Genomic DNA, 27,500 nt, shown 5'->3' with positions numbered 1-27,500 from the left:
TTGAGGGAGAACTAAATTCTAATTGAATTAACAAATTTAGGATGATCATATAGATTAGTTACTTTTTGATTATGATAAAAAAGGGAGAAATATTTTGTTTCACATCTTGTGATAAATATTTAAGTTGACAATTTATGATAACTTTTACCTATTGGAGGGGAAAATACATGATTATGTTGATATCTTGTCATTTATATCTATTCCAGATTAACTCCTTTATCTCTTAAGTCGATTGATTAAGAACAAGACATATCACATGCCTTTAACAAATTTTTGATCATCATAAGAAAGATAAGATTGTTGGCGAAAAGATGGACATCTTGTTTCAATAAAGGGTTTTGATGATGACAATTCATGTGTTGAAGATTTAAAGAATGTTTGGATTTAAGGATTAAAGATTTAAGAATTTAGTTATTGAAGTCTTATAATTTGTGATGTGATAATCAATTATCTCTATCGATATCTATTACCATTTATGATTAATAGACTCTTCAATTTTTTGACCTAATTTTCAAAATAATGGGTTGTATATATTTTGTCTAAACCAAATTTATATTAAAAAAAAAATTACTCAGAGGTTTAAAAATTGTGTTTTAGAAAAACTTTTAGTGTTTGTGAAAAGAGACTTTGTATCTAAGTAATTGAATACAACTGTAGTTGCTACGAAAGATTAACAACTAGACATAGATTATAATTACATCTTCTTTCCAATTGCAATGAAAAATCATTCTAAATTAAAAGAAATTATAATTAGATTTTAAAGGAATTCAAGCTGATAAGAACCAACTCCAACTTAAGTGAAGTTTTTCACTTAGGAGTTAATTTTCTCTAGGAATAGATATAAGAGGCCATTTATATTGTTGTTGATGAAAAACAACTTCAAGTAAGAACCTTGGTTTTGTTCTCAAGGATAAGAAAAGGCGAGGAACCATTCTGTAACGCCTCTACACAGCAACAAATTGTTTAATCACAAATAATTACCACCCTAAGGTTGGGTTCTATTCATAAATTTGGAGTTTTGTCCATCCTTCTTGATCTGTATTTATTCCTTCTATAGTACTCTTTTAAGAATTAACAGTTACCATCCTAAAGTCATTTCTCAATTAATGAGTAAGGATTAACAAGATGAGGCCTATAAATACTAATCACAGGCCCTAAAACACCCTTTGCAGTTAAGAAGAAACATCACAAAATATTTTGTAGTTCACTATTTACACAAATCACAGTAATGGATATTGCAGCATAAGAAGCAATAGAAGAAATGATGTTCATTGAAAAAAAATGCTTTGCAAGTATAAGAGTGTAAAATGATATTGAGTGAATAGAGTTCATGGTAACAATGAGTCTGTAAAAAATAAATTAAATGGATTGTCTGAGCCCAGGTTCGAACTGGGGACCTCTAGTGTGTGAGACTAGCGTGATAACCAACTACACCACCCAGACCCTGCTGTTTCACATTTTTCGATAAGTTGATTGATATAAAACAACTGGTTAAAGGGTGATCTCAATAAACAACTTCAAATAAAAAACCAAGCAGAGATAGATATAGTTGTGATGTTATGTAATAAAATATATGGATTTGACATTGATAATTCTGGTATGTGTTTTAATTAGACTTTATTACACATTTTATCACTAACTTAATGAATGGTAGATAAAGAAATATAAATTAGATTTGACATAAGTTTGCCCATTCACTTTTGAAACTGAATGGTAATCAACAATATTATATAGATTATATTATGATTTTTTTTATAGAATATTATGAAACTATGTTGGGATTTTGTGATTCAAAAAGCACTAGGTTGAAAGAGTTAAATCACTTAAATAAAATTATATTTCTATCCGAGAATTTTATACATTATTTATTTAATTAGTTTAGCACATATTTTTCAAATTTGTTTCAAATTCTGCTTTTAATTTGTAGTGTAAATATTTATTGGTTATGCTTAATAAAAAATATTAGTTTTTTTTTCATTCTTTTGTTTCTTATACTTTGAAATCCTACAAAATGGTATCAAAGCAATAAAGTACCTTACATGATCTGTGATATAACCCATAAACACTTTCAACCATCATTCATAAGATGGAATCTGAAACATCCTTTATTACCATTTATGTGCTTGTACTTGATAGACTAATGAAAGCATATCTTAATGCTAACAATGTATGGAAAATAGTAGAATAGGACTATGAAGTATCCCTCTTACCAAATAATCCTACAATTGCTCAAATGAAAAGTCACAAAGAAAGAAGACTTTGAAAGTCCAAAGCCAAATCAATGTCCAGCCATTTTTTTGAAGGAAGAGTGTGAAGGAAGTGGGAGAATCAAAGGGATGCACTCTTTGAATCTAGTTCGAGAACTTGAGATGTAGAGGATGAAAGATTGAGACAATCAAAGATTATGCGGACAAGCTTATCAGCATTACAAACAAAATACGTCTTCTTGGTACTGAGATTCCTGATTCTCGAATTATATAAAATGTACTTGTAACAATTCCAAAAAGATATGAAGCCACATTGACTTCCTTGGAGAACTCAAAAAATCTTTTTACTATTATCTCGGCAGAACTTTTGACCACACTTCAAGCTCCGGAACAAAGAAGACTCATGAGACAAAAAGGTCATATTGAAGGGGCTTTGGTAGCTAAATCGCTGGAAAAAAAGGGCAAGTCAAGAAGTTTCAACCACAAAAATGATAGTAAATCCTCTCATGTCTTTCCATCATGTCCTTTTTGTAAGAAAAAAATCATCCATAGATGAAGTGTTGGTGGAGGCAAGATGTGAAATGTCATAAATGTGGACAATTAGGGCATGTGGAGAAAATCTCAAAGTCATAAAAAAAAAAAAGAGAATGTACAATTTGTCGTTGAAGAGGGTGAAGAAGAAGAACTCTTTATTGTTTCTTACTTTGCTATTACATGATCAACAGAAAGTTGGCTAATTGATAGTGGTTACACGAACCACATGACTTACAATCAAGAATTATTCAAAGATCTTGATGCAACCTACAACACAAAAGTCAGAATTGGAAACGGAGCAAAAATAGCAGTGAAGTGAAAAGGAACCATCGTGATCAAAGTTTGCACATGTTTGAAATTAATTACTGATGTTCAATACGTTCATGAAATTGATCAAAACTTGTTAAGTGTTGGCCAACTTCTAGAGAAAGGCTATAGAGTTCTAATTGAAGATAAAACCTGCATGATCAAAGATTCAAATAATAAAGAATTATTCAGAGTTCAAATGAAAGGCAAGAGCTTTGCCTTGAATTTAATTAATGAAAAGTAGCTTGTTGTGCACAAGGTTCAAGACAACACATTGATTTGGCATAAAAGGATGAGTCATTTTCATCATGGTGCTTTACTTTATTTTAGGAAAAATGATCTTGTACAAGGGTTGCATGAATTGGAAAAGAAATCACCCGTATGCACTGCTTTGCAAGATGGAAAACAAATGAGATTGCCTTTTCCAAAAGACAAATCTTGAGGAGTAACAAAGAAGTTGTAGTTAGTACATATGGAAGTTGGAGGACTTGAAAAAACCCCGTCTTTGAATGGCAAGAAAGCAGAGCCAGTGGGTGTTAAAGTTGAAGAAAGTCAAACTGAATCAAAAAAATTAAAGAAAGAAGAGTAGCCTAAGACAATTGTTCCCAAAGCAAAAACTGAAAATGTGGAGCAACAAGATAGTACTGGAAAGGTGAAAGACACTGGAAACTTAGAGTTAGACGTACTTCCTAAAATGATAGAGAAACCAAAACCTCTGCCAATTGAAGTGGAGGAAAAGCCAAGAGAACAACTACAAGTAGATGAGGAAGTTGCGAAATATTGTAAAGACATGGTGACTAAGTAAGAAATTGTGATCGAGACTACCAAGAGCGGAGGAAATTTAGATGACACGATCAAGGAAGAAAAAACTTTGTGAATGTTGTCTTTAAGTTAAATAAAAGATTGTTGAAATTTTATGACTCAAACAACATGTGGTTGAAAGAGTCAAATCAATTAAATAAAAACATATTCCTATCATATTTCTTAGGAGGATTTTATGTATAGTTTAGTTAATTAGTTCAATAGATATTTCTCAAATTTATTTCACTGATTTTAATTTGTAGTATAAATATTTACTACTTAAAAAAATATCAATTTCTCTTTATTCTTTTATCTATTATACTTTAAAATCCTACACAATATTTGTATATACAAGAGATTGTGAAAGATAGCAATACAATAGATCTAACACACAAAATGATGATGTATGGAATAATGAGAAACAAAAAATCATTATTTCATCATATTAACGAAGTTTTTAACATACTTATATAGTCATTAATTTATAATTAATAGCAAACTGGTCATAAGCATTCAAATTTGAAATAAGCATTTGAGTATTTGCAGAACTCCAGTTTTTTTTTTTTCCTTCTTTTATTAATTTGGTATTTTAGAAAGTGCAATTGGGTTTCAATATGTGTGTTTATTTCTACCGTGTGTTATTGGACTTTTGACCAAACTTATTGTTCACTTTTTGTCCACTGTCAACAAAATGCTTTCCTCAATTCTTATCTTCAATTCTTCAAACAAAGTCCTTAGCAATGGAACTTGGCATGCACCTATAGTAGAAGGAGACAAAGGCACAATATATTGTTTTCTTGAACACTAAGAAATTGGAGCATCTTCAATTATGAATGCATTGCTTATAGTGCCTTTTCTATCAATCTTATTTATACACCAATCAATATCAGAATATCCGACCATACCCTGATCAGAGGCTGCAAAATTTGTTAGGAAACATTAAACTATAACATATTGTTCTCTTAACATACCTGAGCAACCTCTTAATAAGAAGCAAATAAAATTGTTTTAGTGCCTTTATGTACTGCTAACAAGCCTTATATATACACTATATTAGACGCTTATCCCAAATCATGCTTTCAATTCAGATAGAATTGAAAATCCTAGAAAGTTCTTAGTTGCCCATTCCAATAAAAGCAACAAAGACTAAGCAAATCTAAAAGAAGGAAAATCAGAAAGACATGAAACAGGACTAACATTTCCCAGGTCAAAATTAATTTGCAAATAGCGCAGCTCTAATCCTAAAGAACCAAGAAGGCAAAATTTCCATTACTTCAATGAAACACGCAATGTGCGACAATTTCCAGGAGAGAGGGCTCAAACACAAATTTATCAAGTGACTGTGAAGTGCACGAAAAACATAATCATGCTCCAAAAGCTTTTCTACCCGGGCAGAGCACAGCAAACACATAATGGCATAAGAAACACAATGTAAAAAGAAAATAAAATTATAGAATCTTTGAGTTATCGAACCCATGCTGCCAACAGTGAAGACGCAGAGATCACAGTAAGTGGTGATATAAGAGTAAATTTTGGTAGGAGATGGGATGCAAGCAGACAACAAAGGAGCTAGTTTGTAAATTCAGTTAATTGTAAAAAAATAATCTAACACAGCAACCAGTTCTCAATCACACAATAACTTTATGTGATGGTGCTGCTGCATAGGTGCACCACCGATTAGATGGTTCACTCTAGAATTCATCACAGAACGGAAACAAAATAATTGTCATGACCATGCATTAAAAACAAGACAGAACTAATGAAAATCACAAGTCATCTGCTCTTTTGGCTATTTACAGATTAGATTTGATGGCTGAATTTGCAGAAATAACTTCCCTCATTAGACCTTCTTGAACCACTGATACAAGAAGCTGCAAGTTCCCAAACGGAAAAACCTTTAGGCAAAATGAACCAGGGAAATAAAAACTGATAAAAATATTAATGGTTAAGCTTACTGAAATAAAGTAATAAAAACTTATTTAATAAGTATTAGTGGGAATCCTCATTTAACCATCTAGAATATTGAAAGGTCATGGCTATTTTGTAGACCAAATATGTTCTGTACAAGTTAAATATATCGAACTTTCCGGCGTTAAAAATAATTTAACAACCCCCGGTTTGAAAAAAGTTGAGATGTTTAAAAGTTGAAATACATTGATTTTAACATACACAGATATTTAATTCATTTTGTTGGAGGAAGTTGATTTCACGATATAACTTTACATTTCCAAGAATTATATTCCTAGGAATATTATGCCCAAAAATATATTTCCATAGACGTGTTTGACTATTAATTATCTAGTAATTTTAGACAAAAAAAAAATACATTTACTACGTCAAAAATTAAAAGCGAAAGAAAAGTAGAATGTAGTGAGGATATTAACAGCTTAAAATGTTAAGAGTATAATTCTCGAGAGAATAAACATTGGTGATATTATATTTTCATAGTCTCTCAACTAAAAAAATATATTTATTTTCATCCCCATTTTTCTGGAAACAAAAGAAGATAGCTGAAACAAGCACCCTCTCATTTTTTTTTTCTCTCATGAAGGTGTTCAAAAGGTTTATCTAACTAAAACCATGGTTTTATCATCAAAACTTATGTATTCTTCAATCTGTCTTCTCCCCCACCCCTCTTGCACGCACGCATATAGGGGGCATATTTATTGAGAGCGTGAAATAAATAAATTGATCAAACAACCAAACATGGATAATCAAGAGTGTGTAGACAAAGTGATGTGAAGAGATAATCCCATACCTCTCCCTTTTGGTTGAACATTTGGCCAGTGACATAGCCCCGGGCATTACAGGAAGTAGGACTGAAGACCTGTAAAACAAATTGGACGTATTAACAACTTCGCGGAATGAAAAAAATAAATAAATAAAAAGAAAATTTTGTTGGGGAAAAGTATTTTCTAATTTATGAAAAATGGACTAATTAAATAGTTAATGATATTCAAAGAGTGGTTAACGAGTAGCCACTTATTAGCTGATTGAATGATTTATTGTTCCTAAAAATATTTTTAACAAGAATTTTGTTGTTTTATCTTTCCTAAAATAATGAAAAACTTAACGGTACTCACCACAAATAGAATCCAGTCATCGGCTCTTAAAGGTCTGTGAAACCACATGCTGAAATAAAACCAACAAAGCATTAAACAAAAAAGAAGAGAGAATATTCATAATCATAGCTCGAAAACTTGCTTTTTTTTTTTTTTCAAATTATGTTATTGATAGTAGGAACAACAACTTAGTTGAAAACTTTTAGTTTGTCTCAGTGTTATGTTACTATACTCCCTTCTACACCAAAAAACATGTTAATATACGCTGTCTGTTTCGCAGTGACTGTAGTTTAATTTAAGGTCATTTCACACAAACAACAATAAATATACCACTTTAAACAATTTTACTGAAATAGCATCATTCTTTTAGTAAATGCATTACTTTTTACTGAGATGAAGAGTGTCATTAATTTGAAGACAAATTAGGATGAGAAAGACTAATGCATCATTGGAAGCTGAGTAAATAAGTCAATTGGAAAATTTTAGATGACTAAAACTATAGTCGTTGTGGGACGGAAGAAGTACAAATTAAACATCACACTCCGATACTTACGAGTGGTCCAGACTCACAGCACGTGTCTTCATGCCCTTCCTACGGTTGGGATTCAAACTCACTTGAAGAAAGATTAGATCTGAAGTATACGCTACAACACACCTGCAACACAAAACCCGATTCACTTACTATTAGATATAAAAGTAAGAACTGAAGAGCTTTCACTACAAAAGCGTTAATAAGCTTTTGGACTAGTTGTTCTTGATATGGTACTAACCCACTATGACCATCAATCAATAAAAAAGAGCCACTATGCACAATAGGTCATTAATTTCATCATTGCCGCTATCATTCTTCTACGTGAGAGTTGAATTTCGGTAAACTAAAATGGCCCTGTGCATTGTGTCTCAAACTCTCCAAGCTTGGTCTCTCTTACTACATAAGTTTTCCTTTTCCCAAGACGACACAAAATTTAACAGAACTTCAGTAACAGGCTGTCCAAGGAATGCAAGCCTTAGCACATCAATAAAAGCCCTCCTAGCTCATCCATACGCCAATTTCACAAAGAACTGAACATATCCAAAGGTAAATAGAAATTATGTACCTATGCAAGGCCTGATCATCTGAAAGTTTTCCCCTTGCTCTGAACCAGTATCTCAAACTGCAGTCAAATTTTTAATAAGATATTATAATATGCAGCATTAAAGTCCCATGACATTACGTCTTAAAAAATGTTTTACGGAGAAGGCAAAGGATTGAAAAATGATGTCTCTCGAATGGTACACCAATCCTTTCTCTTCTCTCTCCAAATCTCTGCCACCAACGTAGCATATAAGGTCAATGAAAAAGCACAAACACAAATTGGCAGAGTATCAAGCTAACCTAGGGGGAGATTTGGTCTGATTTGTTGAAGTTCTAGGTTCACAGAACCGTATCTCTATGGGCCAGGGAATGAATTCAACTGTAGCAACCTTGTTCCGGTAAGTTCTGAAACAACAATTTTATAAGTTAAGGCAAAGAAAATCTTCATACAGTCATCTTAGGAGCAGAACCAAATAAAAAGTAAAATAAAAAACTGTAGCATCAAGCATAATATGCTAGATAGTAATTACTACCTTGGAAGGCGAGGGTCGGTAAGACGTTGCTCCCGAAGCTCTTCCAAAGACAAAAGCTATATACCAAAGAACAAAATATGACAGTCTAATACCCAAAACTGTTTTTATGAATATAAGCTAGTAACTTGCCTTATCTGGTGTAGGGACTGATGGGATAGACACTTCCTGGTGGTGCAACCCTAATTCCTCCTTCTGTAGAGTTAGAATAATAACAAAGTTAAATGTGCTCCTGAATTTCTAGAATAATCATTGACAACAGCAAGAGCATATATTCATGTTAAAAGATCATATGTCAATCAAAATGAAAACGGCTTAAAGAATGCTTCATTATATGCTATATTTTGTAATCATTAAAAACTCAAACTAGAAAAGCGATACTTACCATAGATTCATGTTCCTCCAATATTTCCAATGCTAGATAGCATTTCATGTACTAAGTTAATATTGCATCAACGTACCTACTACTCCTAACAGTACTAAAAGCTGTATGAACATAACCCAAATAAATACAAATGCTGGCCATCCCAAAATCACTGACGGTATTCCACTTGTGCATAGGTGTTTTATTGCATCAATGACAAGGATGCCATGATATATAGTTAGTTACACTGGCTCAGTTCTCCAAATGGCATTTCATCTTTTAGTTCCATATTGTACAAGCAGGGATGACAACAGGTTGAAGTGGGAAGATATAGTACTTTCTTACTATCTGCCCCATCTAAAGATATTCATTCCATTAACTGCTTCACTACCTCTAAGGTATCTACAAAACAATACTTCCATATCTTCTTAAGTATGTATGTGGGTGGAAACACGCAGAAATATACTTTTTTTTCTTATATTTTCTAAATTTTAAAACAAATTATTTAAAAATAATTCCTTAAAACTAAGATAAAAAAATAATTTTAAAGCATAATTCAAATAAAACTGTATAATAAAATATTAGTGCAAATAAATTTGGTCTTTCTCGAAAACAAATTTAAAAAAGTTGCACCACAAAGTTTAAGTTTTAAACAAATAATTTTTTTAAAAAAAACTTCAATTTCATAGATATAAATTATATATAAATATCTAAAATTCAACTATAAACAATTCTTTCATGGTTAAAACTTCTCTCATCAATAACTTTGTTTTGATCAGCTGATTTTTTTCTTAAAATATCCAAAAGAAATCACTAATAATGACATGCTATCGTAGGTTGGATATTATACTCGTACCTACCTCATCAACAAATGAACAATTAAAGTACTCATACCCATTATTTGTAAGTATCATTAAATATATTCATTTAGTATCCATTCTAGATGTTACCCCTAGATATTAGCTGGTATGAATTTTTGTGTCATCCTTGCGAATATTAAACTAATGAAAACCAAATGATTAACCTTAATATGCAATTAAGAATCATAACCGAAAATACATAAAATAGAGACAAAACATTACTTAACCAGATTCAGAGCTAAATAAACAGAGATTTTATCTTATTCCAAGTCAAGAAAAATAAGGAATTGAGAAATACATGAAATGAAGCCAGCAAAGTGAATATGACGTTTCCTTTTTGAATTGCATCCACTCTCCTAGTAGCAAAACTCTTCCCATCACGGAGACGGCTAACTTGATATATAATGGGTACTGGAAGACAAAAGTTTACACTACAAGTGTTATCAACGGCAAGCCAGAAGTCCACAGTGAAATATGGTAGATGGTATTGTGGTTTGTTGCAGAATGCATGCCGGAAGAAATAAAAATATAATATATATAGCTAATATAAGAATGCCAAAAAAAAATTTCAATGAAGAAATAATAAAAAAACAGCCACATAACTAACAACAATAGCAAGTTAAAACCTTCAAATAACAGTAAAATGATAATAAAGCACCAAGTTCAACACTTCAAATAATGATAAAAGGATAATAGTGAGTAGGATGAGCTGCTTGATACTTAAGCCATAAGGCTTTTCAACGTAATGGACTAATCTTTTGAGTTGGCAATTGGCTTTTTTATTGAGAGCTGGGCAAAGAAAAGATGATAGAAGCCCTCCCAAGCAGAAAGATGCTACTGCTGGGTCAATATCAATAGAGTGGAGCCTTCGTAAACATCAATCCTTAAATAGGGTGGCAATGTTAGAAGTCCCACATTGAGTAGGATGAACTACTTGACATGAGAAGCCTTGAGACTCTCCTACGTAATGGATTAGTCCTATGGGTTGAGCTATTGTCTTGCGCTTAAGTCCTAATAGTGCCACAGTAATATTTTCTTTTCCATCTCATGTAATTTCTTGTGTATCCACACGATCATCTTAACATATTCATTTTTGGTACTCCCACATTTCTCCCTTTTACCTCTTTAAAGCACACGATTCACTAGATGATATGCTTAAATATGATTTGTAGCCTTAGACAATAGAAACCTTGTTAGATGACTATAGAAAGTCAAGATAAAACTAACTCAAGAACTATTCAGAGCCTGCAATTGTTCTAGAACAGGAAATTACTTGACAGTCTTGACTTTAGCTAATAACCCATAACGTAGTTCAAATTCTTTATTTTCTTTTAAGCACAAATATGCAGTACAAGCCATCCAACCAATATAAACATGCACAGAAGTAAAAAGAAACTGGTGATGAAAACATGAAAAAGCCAGGAGTGTGATTTGTCTGCAAGAAAGTCATTAAACAGCGATTGTTTAAAAAAAACTGCTGCTATTGGCAAATTTAAATCGCAAAAATAATTAGATGAAAAAGGTTCTTTCTACAAACAATGTATCAGGTGGACCAAGAAAAGAAAATGAATCTTTCAAGTAAGGGAGAATAGTAGAAAGAGACAAAGAATGAGCTACGTGGGAGTATTGTCAATGAAGTTCAGATTAAGCACACTTACTGTTAAAATCCCCCACAAGAAGAAAATAGACATGCAAGCTATGAACAACTTTAAGACAATCAACAGATTTTGATGCTGCAGCCAGTGCCTGTCAATTATACATTATCTTGTAAGAAATCATTTCCTAGAAAGTAATGCTAGCATGAGTAGAATGCTGTTCATGGCATAAAGAGGTGTTTTCATACCTGTCCAACTATTTGTCCACCAAATACTTTTCCAAATTTTGGAGCATCTGCAGGAGTGATTCCTCGGAAGATATCTACCTTCCAAAAAGAAAGAATACATTGATATAAGGAGGAACCATACAAAAAATAGCCTACTTAATATCAAAGATAAACTAGGACAAGGATCTCTGACTAGTTTCCGTTTCCATCTCAGTCTATTACATTATATACTATGAATGGATACCTCTATAGGTTCCAAATGCAGTATATGCTCCACAGGCGAGCATGTATCAACAGATTTTTCTGCACTCCAGATAGACTTCGATTGCAGCAATGCTGAATGCTCATGGGGCAGTACCAAGCACGATAGCTGTCACATCAACATAAACAATTGCTATAGGATAAAACATCGGAATGCTACTGGGAAATAAACCAAAAGGCACCTTTGTCAAAGCCATGACATCAGCAAGGTGAACTTCATTTGATAACCCTGCAAGTTTTGAATTCACATTAGTCTTCTGTAATTTTAGTTATATAGCAATATTATATCTCACTGCCCTTAACGTAACATGATAATTCTAGACAAAAAGCTTATTCACAAAAGCATCAAATTAGATGCATGCATTTTAGAGAAGTCAAACCTCATTTGTGTGAGATTACAAAATTTAAAACTAATAGTTGTTTAAACTATAAGGGTTAAATCAAAACTAGGTATGAACTAAGAGAGAAAGGAGGCTTTTTAATTATATTATTTTGTGTATGTGTAAATTACAAAACATTAAAATCAATTGACACTAGTTTTGAACTCCTCATACTAACAAATAAATAAACAAGTCTGGAAATATAATAAACTCTAGAAGTGATTCTAAGAAGATGATCTTAGATACCCTAAAATATGGTAAGATAGAATAAAAATATTTTCTAAACAGTCAAACTCCACTCAAAGAAAGAAAACAACACAAACATAAAATGTGCTCCATAAAAAATGGCTGAAAGACAACTCAGACGCAAGAGATATCAACACTATCAGATTTTATCTTAAAATCAATTCATAGTAAGAAAAGTTGTCCAACTGATATATAAACGGCATTCTCGACTAAAGTGAGAAAAACTAATTCAGCAAGATGGTTGTAATGATCATCACCCTAAGGCAGTGCGTCAGAGTGTTTCATGACCAATAAAAAAGAGATTTTGTCAGCATGAACATCAACAAAAATTTCCTGGCAAGCAATTATACAGCAAGAACTAAAACTTCTTCTCCAAGATCATCAAGTACAGTGTATGTGTATATTATGGAGTGTCAACATGACAAAAAGTCACCACTATTGTGATTGTTAGTGGAAAGCCAAAATTGTTGCCGACAGGAAGGCATACTAATCAGTAGAAAGGTTTGTCAGAATTATCAAAGACAAAATTTTATCAGTTTCACTCTTTTCTTCCATACTGTCAGAATTGGAAAACCAACAAATCAGAAAGGGAAATGAGCAAAGATCATGCTTTAAAAAGGTAACCAAACAACATAAGAATGTTCGAAGAACAGACATCCAGGAAAGGGGATAAAGGGTAGAACCCAGAGAAAACAAACACCACAAAGGCATCCAAAGAATACAATTGCAGAGACAATGATAGTAAAGAGCATGCACTCTTGTACCACAATGTACAGGTTCACCTTACCTTCTCCTTAAAGCCATTCCTTTTCAAGGAATGGAAGTGGCATGGTTAGAACTCTTGACGACTGAGTCATAGCGCACCAAGTTAAAATAAAATAGTTTAGGTAGAGGAGAAAAATAGTCTTTCATTAATAGAAAGGTGATTTTACGAATATTCTTGCACATAAAGATGTGTTAAAATTTGAACCACTAAACCTTATCTGTACTATTACTTAACTTTAATCCAAATTAAATCAGGAAATGAAACAAAATCAGGAAACCACTTCTAGTACATCTAAGATGCTCTAAATTGTCTAAAAGATACAATAAAAATATGACAAGATATTTTCCAGAATATCTAACCGATACAATTAAGATTAACAAAGTCATAATGACCCAAACTCCTAGACAACAAGCCTACACCTTTGAGGGTGTTAGCAACAGTCTTGAAGCATATCTTTTACATAAGAATGAAGTTTATTACCAAAACCAAAGTAGTCATATCTTTTCAAGTGAAACTCTGGATGATCATCATCATCAGCACTAACAGAGTCAACAACCTCAGCCTGCAAGCCAGGAAACTGAATATTCAGCACATAACTGAAACTTTGAAATTGCATAAACAAAATATTTAGATCTGTATCTTACATCACTTTCAATTCTAAAATATAACAATAAAAATGAGCATACCTCTCCTTCCCAGATGAAGTACAGACCATCCCCGCGTTCCCCCTTACGAACAACATACTCTCTCGGCTCTACATAGTAATTCACCATTCAAGAATTGAAAACAATTAATGCTTATAGTTCATCAGGCATCCTCCCAGAAATGAAAAATCACTTGCAATTGATTGTCGAAATTCTGCACAATATAAATCTTCTAAAATACTCTAAATAATCACATCACTTAACTACGTTATTTAGTTCCTGAAATTTGAGATTAACTTTTGGTTCCCAAATTAAAATTAAAATTATCATTTTAGTCCTTCAAATGTTAAAAAATACATTACCATTTTCCATTTCCGTACAGGACTAAGAATACTATTTTTTTATATCTAAAAAATAAAAAAGAATTTATTACTTAATTTTGGTGACAAAAACTTATTATTACAAATTTCTGGACAAAAACAAAATCATGCCAAATAGCAATAATAATAAAATTACAGTTACGTGAAGATAATATTTAACATTTTCCCACCTAATTCGCCGGACAAAATCCAATTCAACAGCAAAAGAGGTCAAAACTTCAAAACCAACTTTCTATTACCATAGTATTTGGGAATTACAAGCTCAGATATCTTCCTAACAGACGAGCCAGGAAGCCTCTGTAGCAGAGGCACGTTCCCGAGAAACTCAAACACTGCAACAAGATCAAACAGACAAAACCAAACCTAAGGATCGCAACAGAAATTCGGAAGCATTAAACTGAAAATTAATAAAAGTATTACAAATTCTCCGTCCTGATTAGTTACAGATAAATCATGGAATAGCAGAAACAAAAAATCGCAAGAGACTCCACTCACCTTCTTCCTTCGCCATTACAGTGATTGAATTGGATGATTGGAGGACTGTGATGGATGTAGTGACATTAACTTGTATATGTAATATTTTATATAAAGGAAAACACTTTTTTATACTGTTTTGGTGGTTAGCTATTATTACTAGTGGAAAAGGCACACACGTTTAAATATCTGTAGTATTTTTTATTACAATTAGCAAAAGAGCACATGCATTTCTATGTTTATAATTTTGAAAACTAAAATAAAATATTACTCATTAAATATTTTATATAACGGAAAACACTTCCTTATACTGTTTTGGTTGTTAGCTATTATTAGGAGTGAAAAGTGCACACACATTTAAATGTCCATAGTATTTTTTATTACAATTAGTTCATTTTTCTTATTGCCAGAATTGATTTTTTTTTTTACACTCTTTACAGTTTTAAATCTCTTAAATAATATTTCAAACTTCAACAAAGTTACAAAAAAATAAATAAAAAATTATAAATATATTTTTAAAATTGGACAAGTCATTAAACACGTAGAGAGATACTTATTTATGGTTTGATTGTGTTTAAACTTAAATTGAGATTAAATTAATACAGATCATATAATCTCCATATCTTTTAAAGAGAAATACAAAATTGGATCCTATAAAACTACTTGACTCAAAATATAGTACCAAGGATTTAGTATAATAATTTATAGTCAAAGAGAAGAAAAACGAATTGTGAAATGTATACAGCACTTAAAATTCACCATAATATAATTTAATATGATTCATGGTTTACAGATTAATTTCTACTAATCTTTAAAGTAAAACTTTTTTTATTTGTTAGATGAGTGAATTAAAAAAAGTCATAGTATCAAATCTCCTACGTAAATTCGTTTAGAGTTAGAACAAAAACGAATTTAGCTATTGAAACAAAATCTTAATTAGTTTATGAATATTTTTTAAAATTGTATAAACTTTTAAAATATTTTAAATTATAAATTAATCTCTAAATATTTTATATTAATTATGAAAATTGACTTTTGATAAATTTTTATTATTTGAAAATTAATTACAAGATTAAGGTCTAGATAATCTATCTGGACCAAATTTGACTTAACCTACCTTAGTTTTGATTCAACCTAATTTGACTTTGAATGGTTTAGGTTTTAATAACTTAGACATATTTTTTACTTAAATGTAATCTGTGACACCCGGGCACTGACGAGGGCGAGGAGTGATCGTCGGTGCAAGAAGCATGGTGCAGGGGGCACGGACAAGGAGCGGCTCCTGGCAGGCTTCGAGTGGAAGGAGCACATGGACGAATCGAACATACACCGGAATGAGAGGGATCTGGAGACTGTATAGGTATGGGACTATACGGTTGAAGGATAGCTTAAAGGAATTGATTTGGCTACTCATATCAACAAATGCATTTGCTTTTCGGTAGCCTAACTCATAAGAACTCCATGGTTAAGCGTGCTTAGCCTAGAGTAATTATGGGATGGGTGACCTTCCGGGAAGTTTTCTTGGAAAGTGTGTGAGTGAGGACAAAGCACATTGGAAAGCCTCGTGTTGATCTGTGGGGGCAGTCAGCAGTCCCTGTAAGTTGCCGGGGCAGAAGCTAGTGGGCATGTGACACCCGGGCACTGACGAGGGACGGTTGAATGATAGCTTAAAGGAATTGATTTGGCTACTCATATCAACAAATGCATTTGCTTTTCATGCATTTGCTTTTCGGTAGCCTAACTCATAAGAATTTCATGGTTAAGCGTGCTTAGCCTAGAGTAATTATGGGATGGGTGACCTTTCGGGACAAAGCACACTGGAAAGCCTCGTGTTGATCTGTGGGGGCAGTCAGTAGTCCTTGTAAGTTGTCGGGGCGTTACATAATCTCACTTGTACTTAACATGAACTTAATATTGACCAAACTTGTTTTGAGTTTAACTTAGGCTTAATTGACTAAGACTAATATTATCTTAATTTATTTCAATTCATACTAACGTAGGATAGATCCAACCTAGGATGCCCAAACTAAACTAGGCTTAACTTAATTTAATCACAACCTAATTCAAACCTAAACCCAACCCAATTGAACTTAACCTAGGTTCAACCCAGTCCACATTAATAAATTTCATTTCAATCCAAATTGACTCTAGCTCAATCCAATTTTACATTTCTTGACTAAGACCTAATCTAATTTTGGGTCTGATCTGACATAGGCCTAAGCCAACTTGGCTTGGTTTGAGCCACGATCAATTTAGCTTGGTTTGTGTTTATTCGACTTAGCTAAATATTAGTTTGACTATCTTAATCCATTATGATTTGGCTGATCTAGACTCGACACATCATGTGCCTAACCCAACTTACTATGATATGGACTCAAGAGAATATGACTTTACGTAATAATGCATGACTTGAGCCTAATTCAACTCAAACTTGCATGATTTAGGCTCAAATTGTCAAAATCATACCACACAAACATATCGTATGTCCAACCCAACTTATTATGATGTGGATTCAAGAAAGTCTTGCTTGACTTAATAATGTATGACTTGAATATAATTCAACTCAAACTTGCATAATTTAAACTCAAATTATCAAAATCATACCACACCTACATCTAACTTACTCAACTTTGCATAATATGAACGGACTCAATCACACCTTAATTTTAGATTTTTAAAATGAAAAAATATCAAATCCATATATATTTAAAATCTGATAATTATATTAGAGTTAAAATCTAAAAATATGGATTTGGATTTTTTTGTGTCATGAGTAAAAAGAAATTGGAGCAATTAATATTTTTTTTCACGTATATGAAGTTTATTTTAAATATTTTTTTCTTTCTCATTTAAAAAATATTTTTTACTTGAAAAAATACCCATACAAAAAAAATTGTGGATAATTTTTAACCGTTATTCATATATGTCAGGATAGACCTCTTGGAATGGGTAAGATTGAGAGCTCTCATTTTTCAAAATATATATATATATATATATATATATATATATATATATTGGTGGTGAAATATAATTCAGGTACAAAATTACTTCACTGTATTATCCAATTGGATTGCTTCAATTAAAAATTGGATTGATTCCCGTATGAACAAGATTACTTGTCTATTTGTATAATATGTAATATGGAGTATTGTTTTCATTTATTTTATTTTACACATGGAGTATTTTTCCATTTGAAACTATTTTTTTAGTATTTTTATCACATCAATTGTTTTCAAATGAAAATATGTTCCGTGTTTGAGAATACACTTAATAACATTTGTAATTAAAAACGTTGCTTCTGTTTGGTTATAAAAAATTGTATTCTGAAATTTAAAATTGTTACTAATTGGAATTTTTTTTTTCTCTGGATACCTTTTTTTTTTTGTTTGCAGAGTTTGTTGCAAGTTATTTTTATTCTAAGTTTGATCATTTTCAGAATCCTGTTTTTTGACACTCACCACATCCCTTGTTTACTTTTGTAGTATATCACTTATCATATTCATTACTTTCATTTTATTTTTCCTATTCATTTTTATATGGTAGATGCATTTTTAATGTTGTCAAATAATCTTTACTTTATTCTTTTTATTTACACTAGCTTAGGGAATCTGTATGATGACAACTCTTGAGAAAAAAAAATGACATTCTCAAGGTTAAAACTATGCAATGTACCTACTGTGCTGATGATTTGAAATAAAAATTATAAATGTTTCATACAATTATATTAAAAAATACGATCAAGCCTTACCACATATTCTGGCATGTAATTATGTTATCCATTGTTCAAGGTAAATTTAATGAATAAATGTATACTAGACATCATTTAAATTATATGTATGATATTGGTATAATTATAACATATAAACTTAGTCTCAAAACCAACAAAAATGTCAAACAAATTCTTAACTTCAAAATTATGATTACTAGATTAAAACTAACTCTAGTATGCAACCTATCTACAGCTCCTTACATGACAGTTCAGAGGCAATCTGACAATTAACATTATTTATTGTAAGAGTAAAAAGCTGCATGAAACTGACCTAAGCAGTTCATCATATCATCATTTATATGGGTGTGCTATAAAGTTGCAAGTGCAATAGTTGTACAAACAATTGTACACTGGCTAATAAGGTTAATGAGTAGCTTGGGTAAATTATACATCTCTTATGTGAGTTGTTTAATCCCAAAAGAAGGGGGAGAACAAAAGCTCATTCTAGTCAAACTAAATGACTAATAAATATGTGCCGCAGCAAATAACAATCCTATTTTTCCTATTCCTTAGCAGAATACCCCAACCATTTTGTCAGGGGAATTACAAATACAAAGCCTATTTTTCATGGTTTATACCTGAAGATCAAGAACAGCTTCCCCTGCAATGAGAAATAGTGCAGTCAACAACCCCAATATGATCAATGTCCCAAAAGATAGCAACTTTAGCATATACTAAACGTTTCGGTGTTCTGATAACTTATATTAACTTTCATATAAAATTACTTGGTAAATGATTCAATCAGATAATAGGCATTGCTAAAGATGCCAATCAGATAAGAGGCTCATGGTAGGTGGACCAAAGAACAGCGCCAGTGGGAGCAAATAACGACATCCAGAGTTCAATAAAAAATTAGTAGCTGCTGAACTATAACTATGAAACAAATTTGGTCTTTCCTCGATAAATATTTCCATAAATCAAGAAGAGGCTAAAGATACATTTGAAATATTCATCAACTTACCATGCATCCTTTTGACAAATCGTTCAAACTCTATGAAGTTTTGTCGTTCCATAAGAAGTGGACTAAGCCTCAGGTAAGTAAACGATGAAAAGTGCCTTCCATCTGGATCATTCATGGGCTTGGCATGATCCAAAACCTTGTTATAGCTAACTCTGTTTAGGCAAGGAAATCCATTCTGACTAGTAACTGGTAGGTCAACATCCCAACCGGCATTCAACACCTGCAATACACCATCAGCCAATCAGGGGTACACTTTACATTAATCGGCCTTAATTTTTGAAATAATATTCAGTGTAAATCATTCTTTCTATATTTTAGACCAACACACATAAATTATTCCAACAAATTCTTCCTAATTAAATTGCTTATACATGACGCTAATCAGACAAAAGTATAAAGTTTGGCAAAGATAAGACACTTACTTGCCAGACTAATCCCTCAGGATCTGCAAATGTCTCTGGAAAACCCTCATGTTGGTTTAATGTGTGCAACTCAACACAAGGAATGTTTAAGCTAACTCCATTTATCTTTAACATTGTCATAATTGCAGCATAGCCATCACGATTGCATGGGTTATAGTACCCAGCAGTTAACTCAGCTGCATGACTTGCAGTCTTGTACCACCAGTAAATACCTGATAACTGTATAAAACTTAAAATATATCAGACTGTAAATGACCAAATGAGATATGCACCACCATATCTAAAAAAATATACCAACAAATGTGTAACTCCTAGTCAAATAGGATTAGCTTTAAAGTAGCATTTTGGAACGGTTTTCTCTTGTTCTTACTTTTGGGGCTTGGTGCAGAAAATTATTCTTTTAGATTTTGGATAAAAGTGTATTATTAATGGATATCAGTCAAAATAGAACACTCCCTTGGTCAGTGGTGGACAAACCAATCTGAATAACTAATTAAAACAATTTACATAAAGGGAAAGTAATTTTTAAGCACAAATCCACATCTTGAAGAATAGGGACCTTTTTTTGACCAACTTTTTTTTCCAAAATATTTTCTTACAATGGAGTAGGCCACAACACATGTAGCATTAATTTTATAAAAATGATTTTTTCTCTTAGAATTTGTTAAGGGAGGTGCAGACAAGGCCGTTGCTCTTTCTTGTGGATGAAAATTTATTACTTAGCAATATCCATGATCAGTCTACCAAAGATGATTCCTTCCTCTGTGATAACCTTCGCATATTGAAGAACCCACCCCACACACTAAACAAATTTAAGATAGTGTTGGTTCTTAAAATTTTCTCAAGAAAACAATATTTTTCACTGAAAATAAGTTCTCAAAAGTGACACTTCAAATAATTGAAATTTAACACCACGTATATAAGATAAGGGCAGATCAATTATTCGATTCCTTACGTACTATAAGACAAAATCATTAGTTTTGGATGCAGAAAAAAATCAAAGAATTTTTCATGATTTGGACTGCAAAATTTTCTCCAAAATAAATTTCTTTATTAAATTACCTTTGCAGTAACACAAGATCCCTCAAAAGCTAATTTTGCCAGAGAAAGTACCCGGTTTCCATGATCAACTAAAACCTGAGAGTACCAGCTAAGAAAAAACCTGCCATAGAAGCCATCATAATCACCCCCATCACAAAAGAAACCTGTTTCATGTGGCTGAGAATTATAGGTACCAGCATTATCTGGTCCTCTAGCCCAAATAGCGTGACCTCTTGCTTCTGCAGCTTTCCTAAGACTTTTCAACATATAATGATCATAACACTGTACACAGGGGGGGATGATGAGCAAACTGGTTAAAAAAAGATCCAAGAATAAAAAAATACATTTGAGCCAAGGAAACATTTGCAAGGGCAAACAGAATCTTAAAAGTTGAGAGACATAGATAACTATAATACACTTAATTACCTGGAATTCACCAATACCAGGATATCTCCAACCATGCTTTACAGGACAAGATGGATATCTTAGCTCTCCACATGGACCGAGTCCAACTTCAATCATGGAGATTAAGCCATCCTCAAAATACTCATCAAACTCTACCCGGAAACTTCTCATGAAATCAAAGTAAACCTACAAAGTACAACACACTTAATTTTATCAATGTAAATAAAATGGAAACTAGTCTTCAATCCTAGCCACAAAAGGCATTAGATATATAAATCAAATTGATTTATTTGGAAGGAAATGATTTTGAAACTAAGAAATTAACAGTCTAACACTGGTATTATTGTCATTGCATAATGTCATCATTACCTCCACAGCAGTACGACCTCTTAAAACTCGTTCCTTATCTATTCCCCAAGAAAGACATTCAGGGTTATGCCTTCCCTCTCTATCAGTGAAAAAAATGTCAGGATTGCTCCTACCAATTTCAGCAACCCAATGCGGCAATGGAATACAAACATCATCACCAAAATTCCCTCCACATTCATGAAATGACATAACAACCTGGCCAAGTGTCAAAAGGACATATCACCACCCATGGCAGATCGAATCAGCAAGAGAGATTGAACTATGAAACGTACCTGTAGCTTAAGCTTAACTTCTCGCACCATTTGAAAGAGTCTCTTGTAACCATTCCAATTATACTCTTGTGGAGCATGGGCCTCCACGATTCCCCACCAACAATCTACCATAACACCGTCAACATGCTCTGATTTCAACACCCTCAACTGCTTTAGCAAACCATCAGGATCAACAAGCTCACATTTTATATTGATCACCCCTAACTGTCAAAAATATATACAGAATGTTCCAATATAATGTTAGATTCATATTTACAGATAATTTCCTCAAGAAAATTACAGTTTTTTTTTTTTTTCATACCCATATATTATGAAGAACTACTCAATATAAGCATATAAAAGAAACAGAACTTCAATATATTAGTGAAAATAAGAGTACATTAATAGCTTACCGGAAGCATCACATAAACTGGAACATATGGGGTACCAGCCAAATCTCGCTCGGGTAATCTAGCAGGCAAGTCAGCAATCTGCAAACAAGTATACAACAATGCCATGATATACCTTGCAAAGGCACCATACTGAAACAATTTCATGGAAAATAAAAAGAACTAACGTGCCCTTCTTGATAATTATCCGACACAGGGTTCTTTTCAAGTTTTCATGATACTGACTTCTACTGACAAAAACAATAAGGTTAGCTCTTTGCAAGAACAGAGCATGTAAAAAATAATAGACAAATCAAGAGTTCTGCGTATGCACTGAACCTCTAGCTTTAACCCTTTCCTCTTAATTCATCCCTACCTTGCACTATCTACCCTTTTTGATTATTCTGATTCCTGCAAACTGACTTTCCACCATCCATTATTCCTAGCCAGCTCAGGAAACAGTTATGCTCCAAACTTATGCCACTCCTTTGTGTTTGTCTACTCATGTGTTTATTCATTTACTTCTCATCCCTTTAATTCTAACATGTTGTGTTTCTATACATGCAGGAATGGTGAACTGGGTACTGATATACCAATGAATAATCAAATTGACACCAGTTCATGCTATCTGCCTATCACCCGTCACCACAGCAATAGTAAGAAGCTTTAGAAAAACAATTAACATGTTGGTCAATCGCCTTTATTAAATACCTGTTTCTCATCAGCATTATCGATTGAACCACCAATCAGAGGATGGTTGTCTCTTTGTGCTTCTCCATCCCCTACAATAGATGTTTGAGATCGGGAAGTTGAGGATAGATCATAAGGAGATGGAGTTGGCATAAAAACACCTTTTGTTTGACATGCACTATACTCTAAAGGGCTCCGATAGCCAGAAGCAACTCCCCTGAGAGAAGGGGATGGAGTTTGTTGCGAAGCCACATGGGGAGATGATGAAGTGAGGATTGTAGAATTACCACCAGCTGGCTTTTGACCCTGTAAGGTTGAGAAGAAAAGTTTCCAATGTGGGAGTTTTTCTGAGATTTGTCAGAACTGAAATTTGCAGATGCACAACAATAATAAGACATTAAAATATACAATATTTTAACTTGACTAAGCCAGGAATTATACTGCACAGTAAGTACCATGTATCTATGTATACACTGCAGATAAACAAAACATATTTTTCAGCAACAGAGACCTCCAAAACAAATATTGTTGATAGGGGAGTTTCAAAGTGAAATAACCAGGTTAACAAAAAAACATAATGATCAAGCCATAGTCCTCCCATTCTTGGGGAAACCACATATGATGCCTGCAGATGCAGACCAAAAGTCACAAAATTCAACTACAGATTTAGTCTCAGAAATAGAAAGTTTAACTTACATCTTGCAAGATAATTACCTGAGATCTTGAGGGAAAAGTAGTACCATCAGGAAGAACCACCCATCCAGCCTCCCTTGCTAGAGCAGCAATGACATCATTTATGTCAGCCCTAACTCTTAGATTGTAGTTGCCATGCCTGCGAAGCCCAGCCAAGATCCTTGCAGTGATGGCCCTCCGGCGCCTCTCTCTTAGCTTTGTTCTCTCTTTCTCCTCTACCGGCCTAGATCTTCGAGTACCTCCACCAGGGGTACCTACTTGTTCATGAAACTGCTGGTGCTGTGAAAATCTGTTGTCACCAGTGGCAGTTCCTATCTCATTCCCACCATCAATTCCCACCATCCCTGAAGCATTTCTCTGCTCGCCTCCATTTTCCTCGTAATCATCTTCATCATCATCCTCATCCTTCACATCCATTCCCATTTCTTCATCATCCTCACTCGTTCCCACAAGCCTTTGCATATCAGTTGCCATAATCCCAAGTCTGAACCCTCAACTGTTCAATTTAATTAAAAACTATCATTTGCTCATCAAAATTTTGGAACAGCCTCCATTTCAAACCAAAAAGCTCATGTAATCAGGAATTCCACAAACTGCACAAAACAAAAATTAGTCAAGTTATTTTAGTGATTATTTAAAACTAAAGTCGCTACAATTTCCTCTTCCTTAAATTTTGAAGTACTTCCCAGCATCCTCCACTGCATACACTATCAGACCTAAAACTAACAACTACTCACTCTAAATATTTTTTATTCATCGAAGAACTAGCTATTCTGGCCAGATAGGGACACGTTTAATTTCTTAATCACACATATTTTCTCATACAGAGCTGCTAGGAGAAAAAAATTCACATACTTAATTTACCTCCCAAATTGAAATCAAAACAAATTATCCGGCAGATCTGTCTTCTCCTCACCGAAATCTTCAGCACTGACTCCGCAATTCCCGGCGACCGACACGGAGGTCCGGCGAGATCGACGGAGAAGGGGAGATATCTGACGGAAAAGTGTTCAGACTAGGGAACTGCGGTGACTCCTAGTGTCCGGCAGCGGGAAAGGGAAGAAGTCCGGCCGGTTAGGGATGAGTGAGCGTGCGAGCGAGTGAAGCATGCGAGTAGACAGACGTCTCACGAGGTTGGGTTTTCGCTCGTGTCGTGTGCGTGCGTGCGGAACCAGCGTGTTTGCGAATTTGACACGATTGATCCGTGTCAACTTTTAAGTAAATGGAAAATAAAATTAGTATGACTGGGTTACACATAAAATGCATGATTTTAGTTTATTATCATGTGTGGAGTTTTTTAAACCAAGTGGTTATGTCACATTTATGATATGATGCTAATATTTGGCTAAATTTTTATTATTTTTTACTTTATATTTTTATTTTATCAATTATATACATATATATATATATATATATATATATATATATATATATATAATTTTTCAAGTCTTTACATACTAATTATTTATTTTAATATAAAATAGTATTTATGAAAATGGATAGCTCTTAGATATAAATATTAAAATGTAAAGTTTGTTTTACAGTAAATAATTAAATTAATATTAATGAGCAATAATTAAATAATAATTTATATTAAATAAAATTTAATATTTTCTAAAATAGATTTTGAACTTATTTCTGATTTAAAATCAGTTTTTAATATTTAAATCTGTTTCTAAAAATAGTTTAAAATTTATGTAAACAAAAATAATTTAACAAGAATAGTTTGTTTTTCTTTATTAAAAAAGTTAGGGCATGAAATTCAACACCTAAAATATCAATCAATAAACACATTCAAGGATGAAAAAAATAGTAATATTTAAATTATATTTATTTTATTTTTAATTTAAAAATTTAGTGTTTTGGTATAGGGTCTCGTATCTTCAAGAACACACCTTCACATCTTTACTTAGCGTATTTCTATTTCTAGTTTGATTATTTCTGTCAAAGATACTCCGATGTTTAAGTTAGTAATTAATTCGATTAGAGTTATTACTTTTGATCTCTATTTATAGATTTTCAGATGAACCTGAGATTAGTGAAACTCTAATCATGACCCAATTGTGGTCCATTACCTACTAAGTAGCATTTATCTGTAATTTTGATTTGAGATGATGTTTAGACATATTTACTGTTAAGAGTATTTGTTTGGTCTTTAATCATGTTCAACCAAATGCTCGTCTGGATTTTTCAATTTGACCTATGTTGTCGGTTATCTTCTTAAATGGTCATTGTTCGATTGACGTGCGAACATATACTACATCTAATAATATTATTATATTATTAAAGTAAATTGTTGAGTAAGTGTTTTCTTTAAAACTTATTATTTACCATAACATTAGGAAAAAATATCTTTCCTAAACTGACTTTACAAAGTAATTTCCTATCATCTTTTTATTGTTATACATGTTATTTTAGTTCATATAGATATCACGTTTATATACTAAAGTTTCATATATTTTTCTCATGAATTTAGTAAGTTTTATTATTACATATATTCATATTTAGTTGTACCGTAGGGCCAAACAACCCTACGAAATAACATGCACCAATTAGATCAAACGTCCCTTACAAAAGGAAAAATGATTAAGTAGTGGATGAGTGCAGTTGGATCAATAGGTAAGACCGAACGACTAGAATCAGAGACGTCTGGTCGTTCTTGACGAACAAGTTTTCTCCTTAAGAATTAAGGTAAATAATAATTAATGGTAATGGGTTGACATTGGGTCAATATTAAGATATTACTCATCTGACCAATCTCAAAAATTATAAGGTAAGAGGTAGGTGATCGTGTGCACTTACCCTTGTTCTAAATCCCGTACAAACAATTTGTTGACTTAAGCATGGAGAACCTTTAGTAGGTACCTTCGGATGGTCGGAGTGAAGACGAAGACTAAGTGATTGACTTCCCAGGCGACATCCAAAGAAAAATTATGTAGGTGTTTAAAGTGACTCGACTTCATACTCGAAACACTGATTAATGAATTTCCTCGTGAACTTAATGAATTTCCATTATTTCATATCATATATAATGAGATTATTTAGGTTTAAATATTATTTTGGTTATAATTTTTTCTTAGGTTTTTTTCTACAAATTTTATTTTTTTATTAATTTTGTTAAATTTATTTGGGTTAAATATGTTTTTCGTCCCCCAACTATTGGCCGTATTTGTGTTTAGTCCCTCTTTCAAACTATAGTACAATTTAGTCCTTTCAACTTTAGAAAACTCTGGTTTTAGTCCTTTTTACCAAATTTTTTAACTTTATTTGCTGTTTCAAACGCATTTCTCAGTTAACATTGAAGCAAAAATGTGTCAAAGAGTGTAAACAATCAAAATGCTATAATGTAACGTGCTTGAAACAACAAATAAAGTTTAAAAAATTTGGTAAAAAAGACCAGAACCATAGTTTTCTAAAGTTGAAGGACTAGATTGTACTATAGTTTGAAAGAGGGACTAAACACAAAAACGACTAATAGTTGAGGGACAAAAAACATATTTAACCCAATTTATTTTTTTCTAGCATCATTTAAATAATTAATCATGTAAAGGATATATGTCACACTTGTTGATTTGTAGTTTTTTTTTTTAATTTTTCTTAATTTTAAGAAAATGACACATACATCAAGTTAACATACGTGACTGTGTTATGTATTAAAATTAATGTTACATCTTAATGTTTTATATTCAATTCAATCTTAATTTTTATTAGTTTTGATCATTTCAATTTTAATTTTTTTTTTTTAAATGGAACAATTTTATTTACTTTTAAGTTAAGATCAAATTTAATTTTTATATA

The 27,500-nt window shown here is 32.5% G+C and overlaps 2 protein-coding genes and 1 non-coding gene across 8 annotated transcripts; all 3 read right to left on the bottom strand.

The window, feature by feature from the left end:
* Window positions 1-1,369: 1,369 nt before the first annotated feature.
* Window positions 1,370-1,443, bottom strand: TRNAV-CAC. The gene has a single exon. It is a non-coding gene; the product is annotated as a tRNA-Val (tRNA).
* A 3,960-nt stretch (window positions 1,444-5,403) lies between these two features.
* On the bottom strand, window positions 5,404-14,851 carry LOC106759170 (acyl-CoA thioesterase 2). The gene is made up of 17 exons (XM_014642195.2): window positions 14,734-14,851; window positions 14,478-14,570; window positions 13,901-13,968; window positions 13,695-13,776; window positions 12,005-12,051; window positions 11,806-11,931; window positions 11,583-11,660; window positions 11,398-11,485; window positions 10,038-10,150; window positions 8,648-8,710; window positions 8,519-8,574; window positions 8,286-8,390; window positions 8,008-8,064; window positions 7,464-7,565; window positions 6,932-6,980; window positions 6,607-6,675; window positions 5,404-5,719 (listed from the first exon to the last, which is right to left on the bottom strand). The coding sequence occupies exons 1-17, from the start codon at window positions 14,747-14,749 to the stop codon at window positions 5,642-5,644; spliced, it is 1,290 nt and encodes a 429-aa protein (XP_014497681.1). The 5' UTR covers window positions 14,750-14,851; the 3' UTR covers window positions 5,404-5,641.
* A 3,916-nt stretch (window positions 14,852-18,767) lies between these two features.
* LOC106759169 (beta-amylase 7) lies at window positions 18,768-24,915 on the bottom strand. Of its 6 annotated transcripts, XM_014642194.2 has the most exons (12): window positions 24,567-24,915; window positions 23,706-24,295; window positions 23,171-23,315; window positions 23,031-23,101; window positions 22,344-22,421; window positions 21,952-22,155; window positions 21,680-21,874; window positions 21,332-21,496; window positions 20,927-21,187; window positions 19,865-20,083; window positions 19,443-19,662; window positions 18,768-19,082 (listed from the first exon to the last, which is right to left on the bottom strand). In XM_014642194.2, the coding sequence occupies exons 2-12, from the start codon at window positions 24,174-24,176 to the stop codon at window positions 19,054-19,056; spliced, it is 2,058 nt and encodes a 685-aa protein (XP_014497680.1). In that variant the 5' UTR covers window positions 24,177-24,295; window positions 24,567-24,915; the 3' UTR covers window positions 18,768-19,053. The 6 variants fall into 6 exon arrangements, with proteins under 6 accessions (XP_014497680.1, XP_014497677.1, XP_014497678.1 ...); XM_014642191.2 differs by having other exon boundaries at window positions 23,031-23,315; XM_014642192.2 differs by having other exon boundaries at window positions 23,031-23,315; window positions 23,706-24,198.
* Window positions 24,916-27,500: the final 2,585 nt, after the last annotated feature.

The sequence above is a fragment of the Vigna radiata genome, chromosome 4 (genome assembly GCF_000741045.1).
Source record: "Vigna radiata var. radiata cultivar VC1973A chromosome 4, Vradiata_ver6, whole genome shotgun sequence".
NCBI classification, from domain to species: Eukaryota; Viridiplantae; Streptophyta; class Magnoliopsida; order Fabales; family Fabaceae; genus Vigna; species Vigna radiata.
Note: the sequence above shows the minus strand (reverse complement) of the source record. Positions and strands in the feature narration are given on the sequence as shown.